General features: G+C 39.1%; 1 protein-coding gene across 1 annotated transcript in view; it reads right to left on the bottom strand.

The window, feature by feature from the left end:
- The window catches only part of ERGIC1 (endoplasmic reticulum-golgi intermediate compartment 1), a 352,939-nt gene that overhangs the window by 62,509 nt on the left and 271,324 nt on the right, over positions 1-19,106 (bottom strand). The window contains exons 6-7 of the mRNA XM_053717133.1: positions 13,494-13,598; positions 12,777-12,837 (exon numbers count right to left, since the gene is read on the bottom strand). Coding sequence (XP_053573108.1) covers positions 12,777-12,837; positions 13,494-13,598 — 166 coding nt within the window. The remainder of the gene's footprint in view (positions 1-12,776; positions 12,838-13,493; positions 13,599-19,106) is intronic.

The following is a 19,106-nucleotide window of genomic DNA, read 5'->3' as shown; positions in this document are numbered from 1 at the left end:
TAGTAGATTCAGGAGTAAATCTATGGAATAAACTTCCTCAAGAGGTAGTAGCAACAAACACTGTGGGAGACTTTAAAAATGCATGGGACAAGCATAAGGCTATCCTACGAACTAGATAAGTTTATACTGTTAGGTAAGGTCGGGCAGACTTGCTGGGCCTATGGCTCTTATCTGCCGTCAATATCTATGTTTCTAATTAACCCCTAAACCTAAGTCTAACCCTAACACCCCCCTAACTTCAATATTATTTAAATTAATCTACATAAATATTCCTATAATTAAATAAATTATTCCAATTTAAAACTAAATACTTACCTATAAAATAAACAATAAGATAGCTACAATATAATTAATAATCACATTGTAGCTATTTTAGGATTTATATTTATTTTACAGGCAACTTTGTATTTATTTTAACAAAGTACAATAGCTATTAAATAGTTATTAACTATTTAATAGCTACCTAGCTAAAATAACTACAAAATTACCTGTAAAATAAATCCTAACTTAAGTTACAATTACACCTAACACTACCCTATCATTAAATAAATAAAATTAATTAACTACAATTACCTAACATTAAATAAAATTAACTAAAATACCAAAACCCCCACTAAATTACAGAAAATAAAAAAAATTACAAGAAGTTTTAAACTAATTACACCTAATCTAAGCCCCCTAATAAAATAAAAAAAAACCCCAAAATAATAAAATTCCCTACCCTAAACTAAATTACAAATAGCCCTTAAAAGGGCCTTTTGCGGGGCATTGCCCCAAAGTAATCAGCTCTTTTACCAGCCCTTAAAAGGGCTTTTTGCGGGGCATTGCCCCAAAGTAATCAGCTCTTTTACCTGAAAAAATAAATAAATACAACCCTCCCAACATTAAAACCCACCACCCATACACCCAACCCTACTCTAAAACCCACCCAATCCCCCCTTAAAAAAACCTAACACTACCCCCTTGAAGATCACCCTACCTTGAGCCTTCTTCCCCCAGCCGGGCACAAACAGTCATCCGATCCGTCCAGAAGTCTTCATCGATTGGAACAGCCAATAGAATGCAAACTCAATCGGATTGAACTTCAATCCGATTTGTTGATTGCATCAGCCAATCAGATTTTTCCTACCTTAATTCCGATTGGCTGATAGAATCCTATCAGCCAATCGGAATTCAAGGGACGCCATTTTGGATGACGTCATTTAAAGGAACCTTCATTCGGTGTTAGGACGTCGATGGAAGAGGATGGCTCTGCGTCGGCTGGATTCAAGATGGCTCTGCTCCGGTTGATTGAAGATAGAAGATACCGCTTGGATGAAGACTTCTGCCGCTTGGAGGACCTCTTTTGCCCGGATTCAATGAAGACTTCTGGACGGATCGGATGACCGCTTGTGCCCGGCTGGGTGAGGATGGCTCAAGGTAGGGTGATCTTCAAGGGGGTAGTGTAAGGTTTTTTTAAGGGGGGATTGGGTGGGTTTTAGAGTAGGTTTGGGTGTGTGGGTGGTGGGTAGTAATGTTGGGGGGTTGTATTTCTTTTTTTTCAGGTAAAAGAGCTGATTACTTTGGGGCAATGCCCCGAAAAAAGCCCTTTTAAGGGCTGGCAAAAGAGCTGATTACTTTGGGGCAATGCACAGCAAAAGGCCCTTTTAAGGGCTATTTGTAATTTAGTTTAGGGTAGGGAATTTTATTATTTTGGGGGGCTTTTTTATTTTATTAGGGGCTTAGATTAGGTGTAGTTAGTTTAAACTTTAAAAAATTTTTATTTTCTGTAATTTAGTTTTTTTTTTGGTACTTTAGTTAATTTTAATTTTATTTAATGTTAGGTAATTGTAGTTAATTAATTTAATGATAGTGTAGTGTTAGGTGTAATTGTAACTTAGGTTAGGATTAATATTTATGGAGATTAATTTAAATAATATTGAAGTTAGGGGGTGCTAGGGTTAGACTTAGGTTTAGGGGTTATTTCATTTAATATAGTGGCGGCGGTGTGGGGGGGGCAGGATAGGGGTTAATAAATGTAATGTAGGTGGTGATGGGCTCCTGGAGCGGCGGTTTAGGGGTTAAACAATTTATTATAGTTGCGGTGGGGTTCCGGGAGCGGCGGTTTATGGGTTAAACAATTTATTATAGTTGCGGAGGGGTCCGGGATCGGCAGGATAAGGTTTAATAACTTTATGTAGGGGCAGCAGATTAGGGGTTAATGGGTATAATGTAGGTGGCGGCGGGGTCCGGGAGCGGCGGTTTAGGGGTTAATAAGTTTAATGTAGGCGGCGGCGGTGTAGGGGGGACAGATTAGGGGTGTTTAGACTCGGGGTAAATGTTAGGTGCAGACACTTCCCATAGGAATCAATGGGATATCGGGCAGCAGCGGACATGAGCTCTCGCTGCTGTCAGACTCCCATTGATTCCTATGGGATCGTATGCTGGCCCGGAATAGTGGCGAGCATACCTGCTAGTTCTTTGATAACTAGAAAAAGTAGTCAGATTGTGCCGAACTTGCGTTCGGAACATCTGGAGTGACGTAACCATCGATCTGTGTCGGACTGAGTTTGGCGGATCGTATGGTTATGTCACTAGATTCTACTTTTGCCGGTCTGTAGGGCTTGATAACTACAGCGAATCAGCCTGCGTAATTCCAGCGTATTTGCGGTTAACGGCTTAATAACTAGAAGCCATAGGCTCAAAAGGAGGAGCCTGTAAAGCCTTCAAAACCAAATTAAGACTCCAAGGAGGAGAGATTGATTTAATGACATGCTTGATATGGACTAAAGCCTGTACAAAACAGTGAATATCAGGAAGCTTAGCAATCTTTCTGTGAAATAAAACAGAAAGAGCAGAGATTTGTCCCTTCAAGGAACTTGCAGACAAACCTTTATCCAAACCATCCTGAAGGAACTGTAAAATTCTAGGAATTCTAAAAGAATGCCAGGAGAATTTATGAGAAGAACACCATGAAATATAAATCTTCCAAACTCGATAATCTTCCTAGAAACAGATTTACGAGCCTGTAACATAGTATTAATTACTGAGTCAGAGAAACCTCTATGACTAAACACTAGGCGTTCAATTTCCATACCTTCAAATTTAATGATTTGAGCTCCTGATGGAAAAACGGACCTTGAGACAGAAGGTCTGGTCTTAAAGGAAGTGGCCAAGTTTGGCAACTGGACATCCGGACAAGATCCGCATACCAAAACCTGTGATGCCATGCTGGAGCTACCAGAAACACAGACGATTGTTCCATGATGATCTTGGAGATCACTCTTAGAAGAAGAACTAGAGGCGGAAAGATATAAGCAGGTTGGCAACACCCTTGTCTGAGGAATCAAGAAACTTTTTGGTAAATTGAACCTCCAACAATGTCTTTGAAGAAACAACACTAGTTGATTTGTGTGAGATTCCGCAGAATGTAAAGACTGAGCTAGTACCAAGATATCGTCCAAATAAGGAAACAGCACAATACCCCATTCTCTGATTACATAGAGTAGGGCACCGAGAACCTTTGAAAAGATTCTTGGAGCTGTTGCTAGGGCAAATGGAAGAGTGACAAATTGGTAATGCTTGTCTAGAAAAGAGAATCTCAGAAACCAATAGAGGTCTGGATGAATCGGAATATGAAGATATGCATCCTGTAAGTCTGTCGTGCACATATAATGACCTTGCTGAACAAAAGGCAGAATAGTCCTTATAGTCATCATCTTGAATCATGGCACTCTTACAAAGCGATTCAAAATTTTCAGATCCAGAACTGGCCTCAATGAATTTTCTTTGTTTGGGACAATGAATAGATTTGAATAAAACCCCAGACCCGGTTCCTGAAACGGAACTGGTATGATTACCCCTGAAAGCTCCAGATCTAAAAACACACTTGAGAAAAGCCTGAGCCTTTACTGGATTTGCTGGGATGCATGAGAGAAAAAAATCTTCTCACAGGAGGTCTTACTCTGAATCCTATTTGATACCCTTGAGAGACAATACTCTGAATCCATTGATTTTGGACATAATCTGCCCAAATGTTTTAGAAAAACCTTAATCTGCCCCCCACCAGCTGAGCCGGAATGAGGGCCGCAGCTTCATGCAGACTTGGGGGTTGGCTTTGGTTTTTTAAACGGCTTGGATTTATTCCAACTCGGAGAAGGTTTCCAATTGGAACCAGATTCTTTGGGGGAAGGATTGGGTTTATGTTCCTTATTTTGTCTAAAGGTTAGAAGCTTTAGATTTACCTTTAGGTCTTTTATCCTGAGGCAAAACAAAACTCCCCTCCCCCCAGTGACAGTTGAAATAATTGAATCCAACCGAGAACCAAATAAATTATTACTTTGGAAAGAAAGAGATAGTAATCTAGACTTAGATACCATGTCAGCATTCCAATATTTGAGCCACAAAGCTCTTCTAGCTAAAATAGCTAAAGACATAGATCTAACATCAATTTTGATGATATCCAAAATGGCATCACAGATAAAATGATTAGCATGTTGAAGCAAGCCAACAATGCTAGACAAATCAGGATCCATTTCCTGTTGCGCAAAACTTTCCAAATAAAAGTTGATGCAGCTGCAACATCAGCCATATAAATGGCAGGCCTGAGAAGATAGCCAGAATATAAATAAGCTTTCCTTAGATAAGATTTAAGTTTTCCTATCTAAAGGGTCCTTAAAGGAAGTACTATCTTCCATAGGAATAGTAGTACGTTTAGCAAGAGTAGAAATAGCCCCATCAACTTTGGGGATCTTTTCCCAAAACTCCAATCTAACTGCTGGCAAAGGATACCATTTTTTAAAACTTGAAGAAGGGATAAAAGAAGTACCAGGCTTATTCCATTCCTTAGAAATCATATCAGAAATAGCATCAGGAACTGGAAAAACCTCTGGAGTAACAGGAGGTTTATAAACAGAATTTAAACGTTTACTAGTTTTAGTATCAAGAGGACTAGTTTCTTCAATATCCAAAGTAATGAACACCTCTTAACAAAAAAACGAATATACTTCATTTTAAATAGATAAGTAGATTTGTCAGTGTCAATATCTGAGGTAGGATCTTCTGAATCAGATAGATCCTCATCAGAGGAGGATAATTTAGTATGTTGTCGGTCATTTAAAATTTCATCAACCTTATGAGAAGTTTTAAAAGACCTTTTACGTTTATTAGAAGGCAGAATAGCAGACAAAGCCTTCTGAATAGAATCAGCAATAAAATCTTTTATATTCACAGGGATATCATGTACATTAGATGTTGAAGGAACAACAGGCATAGTACTAGAACTGATGGATATATTCTCTGCATGTAAAAGCTTATCATGACAACTATTACATACCACAGCGGGAGATATAATCTCCACAAATTTACAACAGATACACTTAGCTTTGGTAGAACTGTTATCAGGCAGCAGGGTTCCAACAGTGGTTTCTAAGACAGGATCAGATTGAGACATCTTGCAAACGTAAGAGAAAAAAAACAACATATAAAGCAAAATGATCAATTTCCTTAAATGGCAGTTTCAGGAATGGGAAAAAATGCAAACAGCATAGCCCTCTGACATATAAAAAGGCAAGAGGCATATAGGAAATGGGGTTTTAAATAATGAAATTATTTGACGGCAAGTATGACGCACAACGCAAATTGAATTTTTTTTGGTGCTAACAATATCCGGAAATGAGACACTCACTTCATTGCAGACACACCTTGTACAAGGAAATCGGCGTCAACTAAGATGCTGGAAATGATGAACTTGCGCCACCAGACGTACCTTTGTGCCAAAAAAATTCTTGCGCCAAGAATGACACAATAAACATCAGCATTTTGCGCCTCGCGAGCCTAATTTTGCCCGCGGAAATTTAGTGAAAAAGCAGTCAATTTGAAAAAAAGACTAAACCCCAGGTAAGAAAAATATTTTCCTAAATATGTTTTTTCCCAAATATGAAACTGAATAGTCTGCAAAAGGAAATATACATAAACCTGCCTCATGGCAAACATAAGTACAATACATATATTTAGAACTTTATATTAATACATAAAGTGACAAACCATAGCTGTGAGAGCGTCTTAAGTAATGAAAACATACTTACCGAAAGACAACCATCCACATATAGCAGATAGCCAAACCAGTACTGAAACGGTCATCAGTAGAGGTAATGGAATATGAGAGTATATCGTCGATCTGAAAAAGGGAGGTAGGAGATGAATCTCTATGACCGATAACAGAGAACCTATGAAAAGATTTCCCGCAAGGAAAACCATAGAATTCAATAGCTAATACTCCCTTCACATCCCTCTGACATTCACTGTACTCTGAGAGGAATCGGGCTTCAAAATGCCGAAAAGCGCATATCAACATAGAAAATCAAACACAAACTTACTTCACCACCTCTATAGGAGGCAAAGTTTGTAAAACTGAATTGTGGGTGTGGTGAGGGGTGTATTTATAGGAATTTTGAGGTTTGGGAAACTTTCCCCCTCCTGGTAGGATTGTATATCCCATACGTACGTCACTAGCTCATGGACTCTTTCCAATTACATGAAAGAAATTTATCTAAACATAAAAAAAAGGACTCTTAACAAAGAACAAGCAAACTCTTTGGAAAATTTAATTCCCAACAATACTGTTAAACACAATATAAAACTATAGGAAAAATTGGAGCTTAACCCAAAATATCATCAATACTGAATAGTCTGCAAAAGGAAATATACATAAACCTGACTCATGGCAAATATAAGTACAATACATATAGATAGAACTTTATATTAATACATAAAGTGCCAAACCATAGCTGTGAGAGTGTCTTAAGTAATGAAAACATACTTACCGAAAGACACCCATCCACATATAGCAGATAGCCAAACCAGTACTGAAACGGTCATCAGTAGAGGTAATGGAATATGAGAGTATATCGTCGATCTGAAAAAGGGAGGTAGGAGATTAATCTGAAACAGTAACATGGCCGTTTAAGTGTGACAGACAGTAGCATCGCTTCTGACATGGACTTGAGTAAAGAAAGCAGGCAGCGAAACTCGTCAACGCTGATTGCTTATGGAGCTGTTAATATGAGTCGGGATGGTTTCGCAGAAAGACTCTCCCTGCATCTCCGGACTCTAACTGTTACCCATGCTCTCACTGAGAGGTTTACAGGACTACTTAAAACTCCAGTCCCATCTCAAAGAATACTACCCTCGATAAGAGACTACTCCGAAATCTTTTGACACTTCTCTGCCAACCTCCTGTTACGAAAGGCAAAGAATGACTGGGGGATGAGGGGAGTGGGGGAGGTATTTAAGCCTTTGGCTGGGGTGTCTTTGCCTCCTCCTGGTGGCCAGGTTCTGAATTCCCAAAAGTAATGAATGCAGCTGTGGCCTCTCCCCGTTTAAAAAGAAAAGTGTATTATTCACACCAGGGGTATATTATTATTATAATAAAACAATCTTGACTACTGCCTTTGGCACACGCATGATTATCTGGACTCTCTACTACTTGTCTTTCTCTCGCTCTGTCCTGAAACTTTTCAAGACGCAGCTGCTCAGGTCATAGTCCAATGCTACATCTTCCGGTTTTAACTTCAAAATTCTTCTCCACTTTTCAAGGATATTTGCTCCGCTCCTGTTTATAACTTTAAACTCATATTGTCGCTCATGTTTTTTACTGTCTGCTCAAGAAAGTCTTCACTGCCCTAAAGTCTCAAAGCTTCTGCCCATTGTTTCATTCCTATGGCTCTTTGGGTATCCATGTCCCCTCTTCAAAAATGTTTACCTATCATGTTTTAAGTCAGCACTTTAAAAGGGGCATAAAACATTATTAGGAGTGCTACGTATTACATCTATTACAAGAGCCTGGATGACCTGTTCTCACCAATCTTTTTATCCAGTTGCATGCTACTATTTCAAAATAATGAACTAAAAGAGCATTTGTTTACCCCCCCCCCACATAAATTTCACTTGCATTACCAAAAATGGTCCCCTTGGTTCATTAACTGTGAGTCTGGTCTGAGCTTTTTTTATTCTTTATAGTTTGATGGAGACATAAGGTGAAGCAGAGTTGAATATATATATATATATATATATATATATATATATAGCAAAACAGGAAACAGCACTCTCTGGACTTAAGTAAAAAACAAGTAGTTTATTCAGTAACGTTTCGGGGAATGCTCCCCTTCATCAGACCAACAACATACAAGTGAAGCAAACATTTAAGCATACACAAACCCCTCCCCCTAGTGCAAAAAACCGCCAAAAATGGTTGCCATAGCAACCAAACAACCAGTTCAAAGTAAATACATTTACCAATGCAACAATGACATCAAAGAAACCAGATCATTATGGTTAATTAGCATCAGGTCAATTAGCAAATCAACACATCATCCTACCACATAATACACCTGCTGTATATTAGTACTTCTAATACCCCAGTGGCAGTGTGTCCTTTTAAAGAGACATATCACAATATTATTAGCTAAGTACAGGAAAACAAGAATGTGTAGAAAAAAGGGGTTGAAAAAACGTTTAGTTAAACATCGGCACCTCATCATATTGAAATGCAATTCACGTAATGCACTTATAGTTAATGCCTAACTCATAATACCCGTACTACATAGTCAAGGGTCATGTGTACCATTAATGCTATAGACGCCAATAACAGCAAACTCGTTATTCAGATACCTCAAACGATGTGACCGTATTACATGCACAAAGTGTAGCACGACCTATGTAGTCACCCTGTTCAGCATCGGACCAACCTCGCGCTGAATCTAGCACAGTTACTAGCGGAACAACAAGGGTTATGCGCATGCGTGTAAACCCGGCGCAGTCCGGCCCCCAATGCTCCAGCTAGGTACCCAATAGGATAGAAAGGACAAGCCCCCACACCGGACAAACAGAGTTATTAAAATGGCATGGTAAGAGGGTGGGCCCCAAGGTACTACTAAGGGAAGGAAGGGTCCGGGTCATGAACGTAATAAATGCAGCAGGATATGTAGTAGAAGATAGTACAACACACCTAATACCCAGATATCAGGAGTCACCCACTTAGGTGTAGTAACCCAGCTAGTTCAGTCTGACATACACGATGAGATGGGTATATGCGTCTGTCTTTTCTAACCTGTCAGCACCGGTCTTGCGGTCAAGACACCTATTGTCCCTGCATAGGCAATTTTACAGGGTCACATAAAGGTTGTCTATAAGTGTGCGCATGCGTGTCAGCCATGCCCAGTCAATTATTATTGGTATAAGGCAAGGTCCCTGATAGGCCGTATGGGACAAGCCCGTATCCCTGTGTGAGTAACAGTTTTGCTAAGAGATAGGGGGGCAGGGGTCCAAAGTCAAAAGATATGTCGGTCACAGTATGTTTCAGGCTGATGCTATGATTACAGGTTTGCTAGAGTCCGGTGGCCCAGAATTATAAGGATCGCTATAAAGGAAAAGAGACCCCTAAACTAATGTGAATAAATACATAGTACAGGCAGGTCCCATCCCCCTAGGTACAGAAAATACTAGTGCTAACAGGGTTCCGTAGTGCAAGGTTAATAGCACCAGCACTCAGTGATGTGTCAACACTGCGGTGTGCATCAAAAGTAACATCCACTAGTGTACATAACAGAAACAACCTAAATAAGGGTACACCCATTGGGCACCCCTCCTGGAGGGTAAATATGGGCAGAGCCTACAGCCAATCAGCAACCAGACTTCATGAACCCACTGTGGATAAAAGAATGCATACATAGTATCAGATACTACAGCAAGGTCAAGACAAACACCAAAAGGGGCTCCTACAAGTGCCCGAGTTGTGTAACGTGTAACGCCATGCTGCAATGCAAGCAGTTCAAACATCCACACAATAACACAAGCTACAAGATCAAGCATTTCCTTACGTGTACCACAAAATTTGTGGTGTACATGCTGAATTGCAACTGTGGCCTATTCTATATAGGTAAGACGTCAGATGACATTAAGAAAAGGATGGCTAATCACAGGAGTGCCATCCGGACGGCAATTGAGAAAGGCAAGAGTGACCAACCGGTGGCCAGACATTTTATGGAGAAGGGTCACTCTGTGGCGGACCTGAGATTTAAACTCATCGATCATGTACCCCCAATGCCTAGGGGAGGTGACAGGGACACCCGTCTCCTACAGAAGGAGGCCGAGTGGATTTTCAAACTGGACACTATACACCCCAGAGGTTTGAACATGGGGATAGACTGGCATTGTTTTTTATGAACTGAGCTGTTTACGCTTCTAATGTATCTGGTTGTATCTTTCTAAGGGGATTAATATAGTTTGTACAGTATCTGATACTATGTATGCATTCTTTTATCCACAGTGGGTTCATGAAGTCTGGTTGCTGATTGGCTGTAGGCTCTGCCCATATTTACCCTCCAGGAGGGGTGCCCAATGGGTGTACCCTTATTTAGGTTGTTTCTGTTATGTACACTAGTGGATGTTACTATTGATGCACACCGCAGTGTTGACACATCACTGAGTGCTGGTGCTATTAACCTTGCACTACGGAACCCTGTTAGCACTAGTATTTTCTGTACCTAGGGGGATGGGACCTGCCTGTACTATGTATTTATTCACATTAGTTTAGGGGTCTCTTTTCCTTTATAGCGATCCTTATAATTCTGGGCCACCGGACTCTAGCAAACCTGTAATCATAGCATCAGCCTGAAACATACTGTGACCGACATATCTTTTGACTTTGGACCCCTGCCCCCCTATCTCTTAGCAAAACTGTTACTCACATAGGGATAGGGGCTTGTCCCATACGGCCTATCAGGGACCTTGCCTTATACCAATAATAATTGACTGGGCATGGCTGACACGCATGCGCACACTTATAGACAACCTTTATGTGACCCTGTAAAATTGCCTATGCAGGGACAATAGGTGTCTTGACCGCAAGACCGGTGCTGACAGGTTAGAAAAGACAGACGCATATACCCATCTCATCGTGTATGTCAGACTGAACTAGCTGGGTTACTACACCTAAGTGGGTGACTCCTGATATCTGGGTATTAGGTGTGTTGTACTATCTTCTACTACATATCCTGCTGCATTTATTACGTTCATGACCCGGACCCTTCCTTCCCTTAGTAGTACCTTGGGGCCCACCCTCTTACCATGCCATTTTAATAACTCTGTTTGTCCGGTGTGGGGGCTTGTCCTTTCTATCCTATTGGGTACCTAGCTGGAGCATTGGGGGCCGGACTGCGCCGGGTTTACACGCATGCGCATAACCCTTGTTGTTCCGCTAGTAACTGTGCTAGATTCAGCGCGAGGTTGGTCCGATGCTGAACAGGGTGACTACATAGGTCGTGCTACACTTTGTGCATGTAATACGGTCACATCGTTTGAGGTATCTGAATAACGAGTTTGCTGTTATTGGCGTCTATAGCATTAATGGTACACATGACCCTTGACTATGTAGTACGGGTATTATGAGTTAGGCATTAACTATAAGTGCATTACGTGAATTGCATTTCAATATGATGAGGTGCCGATGTTTAACTAAACGTTTTTTCAACCCCTTTTTTCTACACATTCTTGTTTTCCTGTACTTAGCTAATAATATTGTGATATGTCTCTTTAAAAGGACACACTGCCACTGGGGTATTAGAAGTACTAATATACAGCAGGTGTATTATGTGGTAGGATGATGTGTTGATTTGCTAATTGACCTGATGCTAATTAACCATAATGATCTGGTTTCTTTGATGTCATTGTTGCATTGGTAAATGTATTTACTTTGAACTGGTTGTTTGGTTGCTATGGCAACCATTTTTGGCGGTTTTTTGCACTAGGGGGAGGGGTTTGTGTATGCTTAAATGTTTGCTTCACTTGTATGTTGTTGGTCTGATGAAGGGGAGCATTCCCCGAAACGTTACTGAATAAACTACTTGTTTTTTACTTAAGTCCAGAGAGTGCTGTTTCCTGTTTTGCTACATTTCAACTACTCTAGCACCCTGGCCCTTGGAGAACTGTTTGTGAGAGTGCAACTGACTCTTTTTGCCTATATATATATATATATATATGTGTTTTTCTTCCTTTCTCCTCCCCCCTCACCTTAAGCACAAGGGTTGTTCACTATAACAAGATCTGCTTAGACGACATGTAACTTATTTATCTTTCAGACATTAAGTTAATCCATTTTGTGCAGTGGCCAAGTGATCTTTTATGTTAATGTGAGATGAATCCTTTAAAGCATGATTTCTCAACAGCCGTGACAGCCCTGCTGGTGGGCCGCGACCTGACATTCCCCCACTACATATTCTGACAGATCCACCACTCCACACATAATACTGGGCAGGTCTGTCAGAGTGCCATTGCACATGTAGACACACACAAGAGCAACAGCACTATGAAAGACATGACCAGTATTTATTTTGTCTGGAGCTGGTGGATTGGTTATATCGAGAGAACAAAATCGAAAATGGAAGAAATTTGGAAAGTTGTTTAAAATTGCAAGAATTAGCTCAATTAATAAAGGACCAGTAAATAAAGTAAATTTGCATAATTAACAAATGAATGATAAAAAAGACAATGCATTAGCAGTTCAAATGAGTAGATTTTTTTCTGACAAATTTCAAAGTTATGTCTATTTCCACTCTTTTATCATGTGACAACATTCAGCCAATCACAAACAAAGTGGCAGCCAGATTAGTAATGGACTGCCATACCCATGGGGTTAAAGGCTATAGAAACCCATTAGGTTGTGATCAGCTTAGAGGAAGATAACTTTTGTATATATAACGTATATGATTTAATACAAAGTAAACGTTAAATATACTCACGATTTGAGGCCAGTTTATCTGCTCCTCCAAGGGCATTAAAAGCACCATGAATATTTTGAACCTGCAATCAGAGGCAACAATGTAAATCTCGTTTCCATTCAAATTTGAAAACAAACCAACATTATGATATAATCAAGGATCAAAGACATAGTAGGTATAGCCTTTCCTTTCGTTATTTGTGCTAATGTGAATCTACATATGGTAGCACACTTAGAGTACAAAATAAATTTATCATAGAATAAGAAAATTCATTTTTTATTTATAGTCTTTTTATTTTTCAGTTTTGATGCATTTTCATATGAACTTCTGTAAAATTCCTTGTTCTCAGATTTTAATGTAAAATATTTACAAAAGGTAACAAATGTAATTAGTAATTTAACAAAACTAGATCAGACCAATTTGTGATTTTAAGGTTTATATATAAATACCTGTGATAAAAGCAAGAATGCAATAGCAGAGAGAAGATGAAAACATTTTCTTTGCTTCTCCCAAAATCCTGAAATCATTTTATTTATAAAGATTTCATCTTTCTAGCACCCGGGTGTGATTGGTATTTAAGTAGCAAATCAGTGGAAAGCAAAATATGTGATATATGCAACATACCCCTCATATTACGGTTAAGATTGGAAGCTTGTCACTCCCAATAATGGTGTTATGCCTGTGATTTGCATAAACAGCTTGTCAAGCACATAGCTTACATGCACTTGGGAAGCTCACCTGCAAAACATCACCGAAGGACAACTTGTAAATGAAGTGGCTCATATCAGGATTTTGTGGCTGAGCAGTGGCACTGTGAGTTGACACATGGAAATTGCCAGGTACCTGAAAACCAGAACATCAGTACATCAGTCTAGTATAGTAACCCTATCAGTTATTTTTGTCAACAAACCTATGACAAAAAATATTCCTCATTTACATATGTTTCTTTTGTTGATTAAAACTAAAAGTTGAAAAGATGAATATAAAACATGCAATTTAGGAGTTGGTCACACAATCTTGAGCTTGTTTTTGGCACAACGATTTCTGAACCTCAGTCAAAGTTACCTCCTAAAAAACTTCTGCACTTCTGAAAAGCAAGATGTGTTCAGTGAATGCAAGATAAATAAAGCTTAAAAGGATTCCAGAACAGGCATTTTCTTCCATGTTCCTACAGATACAGGTATACCTCACTTTACAGCGCTTCACTTTACAGCGCTTCGCTAATACAGCGCTTTGTGGAGCTGAAGTTCAACCTCCAAAGATTTTGAAATAGTGCTGTAAACATTGTGAGATTGCGAGAAAAGTGACTGGCACCATTTTGTTATGCACAGTTTACTCTGTTTACAGCATTACAGTACAATCTGTGTCTCAGTGCTATCGTCTGGCACATTTTACTACAATAATTGTCACTATTTTACAGGTACAGTATTTATTGAATACTAATTGAATACTGTGCTGTGCTACTGTTAAACTAAACATTTAACTATTGTACCCCTAATATAAGTTAGTTCAAACATGTTTTCAAGTTTTTAAACACACTGGCAAGTTAAAAGATAGCTAAAACCGCCTTGTTTCACTTTAAGGCGGTTTTCACTTTACAGCGGGGCTCCGGTCCCTAACCCGCTGTATGAGCGGGGTATACCTGTATATGTAATATATGTGTATTATTATTATCATCATTTATTTGTAGAGCACCAAGAGATTCTGCAGTGCCAATGCGCTGGCAAACATTTCAGTAGTTAGAATAAATGTACAATAGGGCATCTTTGAATAAAGGTCAGTAATTTGATAAGCACATACTTGTGAAAAGAAACAGTGAAATATTTTGTTAGCATTAAAAATAAGTGTTTTACGTAACAAAAACTACTTGTATTTTTGTTGACTAAATCACAGTTTAGTCTCAACATTGTTCAATTTAGGTTAGTCAGAAAACTAGAACATGTAAAAAGTTATCAATGAAACCTGTTTGACACGTTCTTTGTTAAAAAAAAAAATAAAGAAAAAAATCTCTTATGCACTGCAAATAATTAACATAACACTACAGAAAACCCATTTCTAGAGCACTCAAACATTTTGATTTGAAAACAGGGAATACGGATTTGGTTAATTTGAAGTTACAAAAAGCAAATTGGAAAAAGCCACATCAGCATTCATTCGCCACGACCTTGGGATTTTTGGTTTCTATGACAACCCAGGCCCATATAATACCTATGTCAGAGCTTTTCTGCAATAAGCCAGCATGACTTACATGTTGCTCTCTCCATCTCACAATGTATTCATAATCAATCAGGTAGTTTAAGGTAAATGCTATTCCACAATCAAACCTCTAATGTATTTTGCTACTGGCTAGAGGCTTTGGAGAGGATGATTTGTATTCTAGGAAACCTAGCTCTATAATACTAAGAATCCTTAAATACCTGTAACCATTCATACACTCATACCATATTACAGTGCAATACGTCAGAAAAACACCACTGGGGTAAAAATCAATCTCTAATTTATGTTTTTATGTGATACTTTTAATCTTTCTGGTATTTTTTCCCTTTGCCTACTATCACAGTCATATCAAGGTAGCCCCCCACCACCCCACAAAGTTCTATATTAACCCTGTGAACAAAAATAATAACATTGGGCCCCATGTACTATTGAGCAGGCAGATTAGGTTCCCAATTTGGGAACCTGTCATGTTGTCTTCACAATATATATATTATACATACACACACACACACACATATACATATATATATATATATATATATATACATATATATATATATATATATATATATATACACACACACACATGCATACATACATACACTTTGGAACCCTTCCTAGATAAATACCTTTAAACATGAAAATGAATATTTATTGAAATCTAATATTTTTTCTTCCAATATCCTGAAGTTAAGTGTACTTTGAGCGCAGTTAGTGCGCAAGTGAAAAATCCAGATAGAGCGTCACTTGTAATCTAGCCCTATGTTAATCTTAAGAAAACATAATTTATGTAAGAACTTACCTGATAAATTCATTTCTTTCATATTGGCAAGAGTCCATGAGCTAGTGACGTATGGGATATACATTCCTACCAGGAGGGGCAAAGTTTCCCAAACCTTAAAATGCCTATAAATACACCCCTCACCACACCCACAAATCAGTTTAACGAATAGCCAAGAAGTGGGGTGATAAGAAAAAAAGTGCGAAGCATATAAAATAAGGAATTGGAATAATTGTGCTTTATACAAAAAAATCATAACCACCACAAAAAAGGGTGGGCCTCATGGACTCTTGTTAATATGAAAGAAATGAATTTATCAGGTAAGTTCTTACATAAATTATGTTTTCTTTCATGTAATTAACAAGAGTCCATGAGCTAGTGACGTATGGGATAATGACTACCCAAGATGTGGATCTTTCCACACAAGAGTCACTAGAGAGGGAGGGATAAAATAAAGACAGCCAATTCCTGCTGAAAATAATCCACACCCAAAATAAAGTTTAACAAAAAACATAAGCAGAAGATTCAAACTGAAACCGCTGCCTGAAGAACTTTTCTACCAAAAACTGCTTCAGAAGAAGAAAATACATCAAAATGGTAGAATTTAGTAAAAGTATGCAAAGAGGACCAAGTTGCTGCTTTGCAGATCTGGTCAACCGAAGCTTCATTCCTAAACGCCCAGGAAGTAGATACTGACCTAGTAGAATGAGCTGTAATTCTTTGAGGCGGAATTTTACCCGACTCAACATAGGCAAGATGAATTAAAGATTTCAACCAAGATGCCAAAGAAATGGCAGAAGCTTTCTGGCCTTTCCTAGAACCGGAAAAGATAACAAATAGACTAGAAGTCTTACGGAAAGATTTCGTAGCTTCAACATAATATTTCAAAGCTCTAACAACATCCAAAGAATGCAATGATTTCTCCTTAGAATTCTTAGGATTAGGACATAATGAAGGAACCACAATTTCTCTACTAATGTTGTTGGAATTCACAACTTTAGGTAAAAATTCAAAAGAAGTTCGCAACACCGCCTTATCCTGATGAAAAATCAGAAAAGGAGACTCACACGAAAGAGCAGATAATTCAGAAACTCTTCTAGCAGAAGAGATGGCCAAAAGGAACAAAACTTTCCAAGAAAGTAATTTAATGTCCAATGAATGCATAGGTTTAAACGGAGGAGCTTGAAGAGCTCCCAGAACCAAATTCAAACTCCAAGGAGGAGAAATTGACTTAATGACAGGTTTTATACGAACCAAAGCTTGTACAAAACAATGAATATCAGGAAGAATAGCAATCTTTCTGTGAAAAAGAACAGAAAGAGCGGAGATTTGTTCTTTCAAAGAACTTGCGGACAAACCCTTATCTAAACCATCCTGAAGAAACTGTAAAATTCTCGGTATTCTAAAAGAATGCCAAGAAAAATGATGAGAAAGACACCAAGAAATAAAAGTCTTCCAGACTCTATAATATATCTCTCGAGATACAGATTTACGAGCCTGTAACATAGTATTAATCACGGAGTCAGAGAAACCTCTATGACCAAGAATCAAGCGTTCAATCTCCATACCTTTAAATTTAAGGATTTCAGATCCGGATGGAAAAAAGGACCTTGTGACAGAAGGTCTGGTCTTAACGGAAGAGTCCATGGCTGGCAAGATGCCATCCGGACAAGATCCGCATACCAAAACCTGTGAGGCCATGCCGGAGCTATTAGCAGAACAAACGAGCATTCCCTCAGAATCTTGGAGATTACTCTTGGAAGAAGAACTAGAGGCGGAAAGATATAGGCAGGATGATACTTCCAAGGAAGTGATAATGCATCCACTGCCTCCGCCTGAGGATCCCGGGATCTGGACAGATACCTGGGAAGTTTCTTGTTTAGATGAGAGGCCATCAGATCTATCTCTGGAAGCCCCCACAATTGAACAATCTGAAGAAATACCTCTGGGTGAAGAGACCATTCGCCCGGATGCAACGTTTGGCGACTGAGATAATCCGCTTCCCAATTGTCTACACCTGGGATATGAACCGCAGAGATTAGACAGGAGCTGGATTCCGCCCAAACCAAAATTCGAGATACTTCTTTCATAGCCAGAGGACTGTGAGTCCCTCCTTGATGATTGATGTATGCCACAGTTGTGACATTGTCTGTCTGAAAACAAATGAACGATTCTCTCTTCAGAAGAGGCCAAAACTGAAGAGCTCTGAAAACTGCACGGAGTTCCAAGATATTGATCGGTAATCTCACCTCCTGAGATTCCCAAACTCCTTGTGCCGTCAGAGATCCCCACACAGCTCCCCAACCTGTGAGACTTGCATCTGTTGAAATTACAGTCCAGGTCGGAAGAACAAAAGAAGCCCCCTGAATTAAACGATGGTGATCTGTCCACCACGTTAGAGAGTGCCGAACAATCGGTTTTAAAGATATTAATTGATATATCTTCGTGTAATCCCTGCACCATTGGTTCAGCATACAGAGCTGAAGAGGTCGCATGTGAAAACGAGCAAAGGGGATCGCGTCCGATGCAGCAGTCATAAGACCTAGAATTTCCATGCATAAGGCTACCGAAGGGAATGATTGAGACTGAAGGTTTCGACAGGCTGTAATCAATTTTAGACGTCTCTTGTCTGTTAAAGACAAAGTCATGGACACTGAATCTATCTGGAAACCCAGAAAGGTTACCCTTGTTTGAGGAATCAAAGAACTTTTTGGTAAATTGATCCTCCAACCATGATCTTGAAGAAACAACACAAGTCGATTCGTATGAGACTCTGCTAAATGTAAAGACGGAGCAAGTACCAAGATATCGTCCAAATAAGGAAATACCACAATACCCTGTTCTCTGATTACAGACAGAAGGGCACCGAGAATCTTTGTGAAAATTCTTGGAGCTGTAGCAAGGCCAAACGGTAGAGCCACAAATTGGTAATAGAATTTTTGCGCCAAAAAAGTCCGCGCCAAGAATGACACAATAAAATGAAGCATTTTCAGCCCCCGCGAGCCTAACAGCCCACAGGGAAAAAAGTCAAATTTTTGAGGTAAGAAAAAATATGATAATTTAAAGCATAATCCCAAATATGAAACTGACTGTCTGGAAATAAGGAAAGTTGAACATTCTGAGTCAAGGCAAATAAATGTTTGAATACATATATTTAGAACTTTATAAATAAAGTGCCCAACCATAGCTTAGAGTGTCACAGAAAATAAGACTTACTTACCCCAGGACACTCATCTACATGTTTGTAGAAAGCCAAACCAGTACTGAAACGAGAATCAGTAGAGGAAATGGTAAATATAAGAGTATATCGTCGATCTGAAAAGGGAGGTAAGAGATGAATCTCTACGACCGAT

This window comes from Bombina bombina, chromosome 6 (genome assembly GCF_027579735.1).
Source record: "Bombina bombina isolate aBomBom1 chromosome 6, aBomBom1.pri, whole genome shotgun sequence".
Taxonomy (NCBI): domain Eukaryota; kingdom Metazoa; phylum Chordata; class Amphibia; order Anura; family Bombinatoridae; genus Bombina; species Bombina bombina.
Note: the sequence above shows the minus strand (reverse complement) of the source record. Positions and strands in the feature narration are given on the sequence as shown.